This window comes from Scatophagus argus, chromosome 11 (genome assembly GCF_020382885.2).
Source record: "Scatophagus argus isolate fScaArg1 chromosome 11, fScaArg1.pri, whole genome shotgun sequence".
Lineage (NCBI taxonomy): Eukaryota > Metazoa > Chordata > Actinopteri > Scatophagidae > Scatophagus > Scatophagus argus.
In genome coordinates this window covers 3,654,642-3,661,533 of record NC_058503.1, presented here as the reverse complement: position 1 = coordinate 3,661,533, position 6,892 = coordinate 3,654,642, and the positions used below count along the sequence as shown (strand labels likewise).

Here is a 6,892-nt window from a genome sequence, read left to right as displayed (position 1 = left end):
GGTGCAACATGGCGTTGGTGGATGGAGCGAGACATGATGTCCCAGATATGCTCAATTGGATTCAGGTCTGGGGAACAGGTGGGCCAGTCCATAGCATCAGTGCCTTCGTCTTGCAGGAACTGCTGACACACTCCAGCCACATGAGGTCTAGCATTGTCTTGCATTAGGAGGAACCCAGGGCCAACCGCACCAGCATATGGTCTCACAAGGGGTCTGAGGATCTCATCTCAGTACCTAATGGCAGTCAGGCTACCTCTGGCGAGCACATGGAGGGCTGTGCGGCCCCCCAAAGAAATGCCACCCCACACCATTACTGACCCACTGCCAAACCGGTCATTCTCCACGGCGTCTCCAGACTCTGTCACGTGTGCTCAGTGTGAACCTGCTTTCATCTGTGAAGAGCACAGGGCGTCAGTGGTGAATTTGTCAATCTTGGTGTTCTCTGGCAAATGCCAAACGTCCTGCACGGTGTTGGGCTGTAAGCCCAACCCCCACCTGTGGACGTCGGGCCCTCATGCCACCCTCATGGAGTCTGTTTCTGACTGTTTGAGCAGACACATGCACGTTTGTGGCCTGCTGGAGGTCATTTTGCAGGGCTCTGGCAGTGCTCCTCCTGTTCCTCCTTGCACAAAGGCGGAGGTAGCGGTCCTGCAGCTGAGTTGTTGCCCTCCTACGGCCTCCTCCACGTCTCCTGATGTACTGGCCTGTCTCCTGGTAGCGCCTCCATGCTCTGGACACTACGCTGACAGACACAGCAAACCTTCTTGCCACAGCTCGCACTGATGTGCCATCCTGGATGAGCTGCACTACCTGAGCCACTTGTGTGGGTTGTAGACTCCGTCTCATGCTACCACTACAGTGAACGCACCGGCAGCATTCAAAAGTGACCAAAACATCAGCCAGAAAGCATAGGAACTGAGAAGTGGTCTGTGGTCCCCACCTGCAGAACCACTCCTTTATTGGGGGTGTCTTGCTAATTGCCTATAATTTCCACCTGTTGTCTGTTCCATTTGCACAACACCATGTGAAATTGATTGATCAGTGTTGCTTCCTAAGTGGACAGTTTGATTTCACAGAAGTGTGATTGACTTGGAGTTACATTGTGCTGTTTAAGTGTTCCCTTTATTTTTTTGAGCAGTGTATATATTGCAGTCATTATGATTAAACTGGAGATAAAACAAGGATGCTGAAGGATGAGAAAGACCTGGAACAATTCACACACACACACACACACACACACACACACAAAATTATAGCTTAATTTGCAAAAGCATGCATATATTATTACGGTTATTATTATTATTATTATTATGCACCACACTTATGATGAACCACTGCTAAGCTTCTCTCTCACAGATCCATTGTATAGAAGTACGACATGACAGATCGTTCCAGTTTTTTTCAGTTTTCATTCCAGCCTGGATTTGTACACAATCCTCCTCTCCCCATTTCGGATCTCCACCACCATTATCAGGCTGCCCTTGATCCCAGTACCTAACAGGTCATTGAACAACAGAATCAAGAGATGCAAATTCCAACTCAGATGCACAATAAAAGTTGGTCTTGAGTGTACTTTGAGCATTTTCTGGTTTGGTCCGTGGAATGAAAATCGACCCCACCTTGAAGTGATTGACATTAATGTCACATTAAGGTCTTCTGTCGTTAGAATTTCCCTCTTATGGCTTAATAAATGCTGCACACACCTTACACAAAGTAACAGTTGCACAATCAATCATTTAAAAGCAAACTTAAGCCTCACGTCAGAGTCAGTGGAGTTCCATCAATCCATTTCCAGGTCCCCTCAGTTTCACTGTCAGTCAAACCAATCCAACTTTGTTTGGTGTAGAGTTCAGAGAGAAATTTCTGTTAAATATATCATGAAAAAATAATTAGTTCATTTGTAATCAACATTATACTTGTTGTTGACAAGAATTCACTTTAAGATATAGGATAACAACTCCTTCAGTTGCTCTACAAATTATTATCATCATTACAATAACCTTCTAAGCATGGTGTTATAACCTTTAAAGCATCTAAAAACTTAATTGGTGATCTTTGGATTGTGCATGTTTTTTTTCTTTTAATAATGAAAAGATGTTCTTTTTCATTCAAATGGAACAAATATGCTCATGTTATTCTTAAATACAGAGATAAGGTCAGTTAGTAAACTGGCTAGTGGCAGCTACAGTTAGCAGCCACTAGCAGTGAGTCTGGTTACATGCTGCCCCTATGGTTTTGGAAAATGAATTCAACACTGGTCCTGTAGTTAGCCAGTTCTTACAGACTGCACCTTGATAGTAATGTTAGCTAACCTGCCCAAGATTGTATAGAGCCTCTAGGCTTAATATCAGCTAAAGTGCATTCAGGTTGTGAGGGTGTAAGATACAACCAGTATATTTCAACTTCTACAGGTGCACCATCGACTCCGTCAGCACGTACTGCATAACAGCTTGGTACTCCAGTTGCTCCTCGGACAATGAGAAGGCCCTCCAACACTTCATCAGAACTGCCCAGCGGATCATTGGCTGCTCACAGCAGCTCCCTACACTAGAGGAGGTACACCACACATGGTGTGCAGGCAGAGCAAAAACCTCACTGAAGGACGATACCCACCCAGGTCACAGATTCTTTACTCTGCTGCCACCTGGTGGCACTATAGGACTATGCGCACTCACAAGGAGTTAAATCAGTGCAATGAGGGATCAATACTCCAGTGCACACACAAACAAAATGTCTACCTGTTCTTCAATACTGTCTATGACGACCAGATCTGCTTCTCTGTTTCTGCAATCCTCTCTGGCTCTGGTCCACGACCCAGACTCAGTGGACAGGAGATAACAGGAGCACCTGAACGCGTTCCATCCTGCAGGACAACTTCTCTCTGAAACATACAGCATCAGAGATTAGAAGCAAGTCTGCCTGTATCAGTTAGAGTACAGGGATTACAAACACGCATATTCAGCCAAACCAGTGGGTGACATCACAGTTGGTTTAGGCTCGATTTATATACAATTTATTTAGAAATAATTAAAATAACATCTGTGACACTTTTGAGATTCAACATCCATCCATCCATCCATTTTCTATACCGCTTATCCGTCAGGGTCGCGGGGGAGCTGGAGCCTATCCCAGCTGACTACGGGCGAGAGGCGGGGTTCACCCTGGACTGGTCGCCAGTCAATCACAGGGCCAACACACAAAGACAAACAACCACACACTCTCACACTCACACCTAGGGGCAATGTAGAGTAGCCAATTAACCTAATATGCATGTTTTTGGTATTGTGGGAGGAAGCCGGAGAACCCGGAGAAAAACCCACGCAGGCACAGGGAGAACATGCAAACTCCACATAGAAGGGCCCAGACCAGGATTCGACAGTGCTAACCACTGCACCACCGTGCCGCCCGAGATTCAACATATTAACGTTTAAATGTTAAAATAAAACATGTTAATCTTTTTTTCTTACAATCACACACATGTACAATGTGGTGAACGTGACTTTAACCTGTCCTTGAGGAGCCAATGTGCACTTGGGGAACTCCAGCTGTAATGGCCTGAATGTACTCCTAAATGGATGCATACGCATACTTTCTGCTTGGAAGATATGCTCAATACATGCCCAGAGGTACTCTGTAGCTTGTTGTACCATAATGTACAAACCAAGGGCATTGACAGGAGAATTAACATAATTCATATGTTTTAAAGTATAATAAACATTTTGCACTTCAGCACTAAAACATGCAAAATTAGCACAGTTAAAAATTGGCATTATAGTAGTTAGAATGCAATTATACATAATGTCAATAAAGTTTTCTGATGAAAACTTAGAGTAAAAGAGTAAAAAAATAGAGGTTCCACAAATAGTTGGTGAGATGGCAGATCATTTGTAAAATTTAGAGTACATATTACCACATCATCTCCTTTAATTTTCATCCTGCTCTGAGGTGTAGAAACAGATGTAACTCACTCCGAGTGGACAAAGTCTGAAGTCTGTTCAACTCTTTAGTTATTTCAGTGAGGTTGGCATTCAGCAGGTCTCTCTCTTCAGACATGGAGGAAAGTTTGTTATTACTGGCCTGGAGACGCTCAGTCAGGTTGGCTTTGATGATGGAGAAATCTTCAGCTGAGCTACGTACTGAGTTATGGTCTGAAATAAATACAAGAAATGTTGAAGAAATGTCACATTTATGTTTACTGCGTGGCAGATGTAAAATACTATTTCAAACACTCAAAATATATATGTTCCCTTGACCTTACATTAGAGTGTCCAGTTTATTTCAAAGCAAATTTCTGCATGTGTTTTTTTGTGTCTTTTAGCCATCTTCTTATCCAGCTGACTCAGGGCTACAGACTTTGGCATGAAAGAGAATGCCCAGCACATTCAGTATATAACATGTAGTCCCTGGCAAGGCTGCAGTGATACACAGGAGAATCATTCTTCTGTTGTTACTTTAGTTTTATACGGCATCACTGAAACAACTTCACGTAAATATCCAAGTATCAGAAACATGAAAACCTGCACCGGCACTCGTGATAGAACATTTAAGATTGATACCAGGAAATCAAATGGGAATATTACAGGAAAAGCAAGAACAGTTTAGGAATATGTATGAGAGAAAATAAGAGGGGAAAAAGGCAATGCAACAAAGTACAAATAAATAAAACCCTGAATGTGACTTGGACGCACAGTGGACACCGAGGCCAATGAGTGCAGCCAGCAGGAGAACACAGAACAGCCCCAGACAGAGAGCAACAGCTGCATGAACTGTCCTCTCTGAGCTCCTGGGACCTGAACACAGAAATGACCAGAGAATACAGCAAATCATACAACAGATAATAAGACACATTTCTGCAGAGCTCAGTGTGTCAGCCTCTCTGAGTCATTATTCTTACCTCTCTGATTCTGTGATGCTTCTGAGTCAACAGACTTGCCATGTCCAACATTTGCATAGATTTCCTCCATTGCTCAGAAAATCAAAATACTTTGTGGTTGTGCAGCTCTGCGGCACCAGTTACTGTATATGTTGGGTTGTATTTTTTTGCCTTTAAAAAGAGGAAGTAACGCCTCCAAAAAAGCTTTTTGTCCGATTTGAAACAGAATAAGGGGAAGATACGGGAAGTACAGAACAATCAAGTCATTTTCAAGAATAATTAAAGTGCTCTGTTATAAGATTGTGTCATAGATTTATATACAATAACAGGCTGAATATTAATGTTACTTCTTCTGAAACTTTTTGTTGGGCCTTTTCATTTTCCGCTCATGGGTAAAATGTTCATACCTAAGTGTGCTCTTCATTTGACAGCTTCTATTTGACAGCAGTGGTGGGAAACCTGTGAAGGTGATGACAAACGCAACATACACTGCCAACACTGACACGGTTAAAATAGCTTTTCTCAGTTCCTAATTATTCAGTTCTCAAACCCACAGGCCAGTTTACTCACTTTCACTTGCTTTCACATTTTTAAGTTTTTAGGTGAAAATGTTTGTAAGTGACTGAGAAACTGCATTGAGATCAAAATGGATTTTCACAAGTTTCAAGTTTTCAATATCATATTTTCAATACTATGCAATTTACCATAGAATTTGTTTGCTTGGCACTTTTCTTTGATTGCTGTGTTTTTCTGTATTTTATGTCAAGTCATTTATTGAGCTCATTTCAAAGTAACACAAGTCAACCGAGGTACATGGAGGTAAGGCCGCTTGCTGGAATGCAAACGTTCATTTACAATAACAGGTGGGTCCCAATACTTTTGTCCACATAGTGTTGTGGTAATGCCAATTAGCTCATCAAAATGATTTCTTTGTTGCAATTGTTAGACTTTGGAGATGGCCTTACGAGTACTGAGAACAGCAACCCTCAGGTTTAACACTGTTTCAAAATTATATATATTAAACAAATCTAATTAAGATTATATCAAATTATTGTACCCCAATTTTATTGTGATGTGTTGTCAGACTAAATTAAATAACAGCAAGTACTAAGCTCTCGTTCACTCATTGCTTACAGAGGAGCAATAGAAAGCATCCTGACGGGAAACATCACAAACTGGCATACTTCATGCATGTGAACAAGTGAGTGATTAAAAGAGCCCTGAACATCATTCATCTGCCAAGCATTAGTGATGTCAGTAAGCTCAGGTGTCTGTACAGAGTGCAAGGGAAACAGGAAGAAAACACACACACCAGCCACAGCCATATCACCCTGCTGCCATCTGGCCAGTGGTTCAGAATCTGCTGCCATACCACCAGAGTCCGTCAGTCCTAGTTGTTTAATGATAATAGATAATTAAACCGAATCTTGAATCTTGAATCTTGAAAAAGAAAAACCCATCTTGCTGCACTGAGTGCCATTAGGTCCTCTGCTGTCACCTCCCCTGTGCGTCCGTGTACAGGCTTCAGGGAACAAGACTTATTACAGCCAAGCTTCAGACAGATAATCACTGTATGAACTACTGGCTACTGTGAGTTGGCCTCATGGGATGCTTCTCTAAGCAAATAATTCACAACTGAAAAATAACTGTAAAATTGCCAAAGAGATTTAATACTATAGTTATTGTCAGTTTTATTTTGTTGAGTTATTGATGACAGCACTGGAAACACACAATATGGTCATTACAGTCTAAACTGTCCACATGTTGTTATCATCATCATCCCTTTAGACCAATTACACTAACTGCACCACTGTGGACTGCCATCATGAGCATTAACCCAAACAATACAGTAACTAACAAGTAAAACAAAGGGGTCACTAATGTACACCATACAGACAAAAATAATGGGACACATCCTTTTATCAATGAATTTAGGTGTGGTATGGGTCAGTTTTGCAGGGGTTCAGCCCCTTACTTCCAGCAAAAGGAAATCTTAATGCTTCAGCATACCAAGACATT

General features: G+C 42.0%; 1 protein-coding gene across 1 annotated transcript; it reads right to left on the bottom strand.

Annotated features, from left to right (window-relative positions):
• Window positions 1-1,052: 1,052 nt before the first annotated feature.
• LOC124067654 (C-type lectin domain family 4 member E-like) lies at window positions 1,053-5,893 on the bottom strand. Its single transcript, XM_046405200.1, has 6 exons — window positions 4,895-5,893; window positions 4,689-4,790; window positions 3,969-4,148; window positions 2,739-2,881; window positions 1,760-1,863; window positions 1,053-1,494 (listed from the first exon to the last, which is right to left on the bottom strand). Exons 1-6 carry the CDS (start codon window positions 4,962-4,964, stop codon window positions 1,338-1,340), a joined length of 756 nt encoding a protein of 251 aa, XP_046261156.1. The 5' UTR covers window positions 4,965-5,893; the 3' UTR covers window positions 1,053-1,337.
• Between the last annotated feature and the right edge of the window lie 999 nt (window positions 5,894-6,892).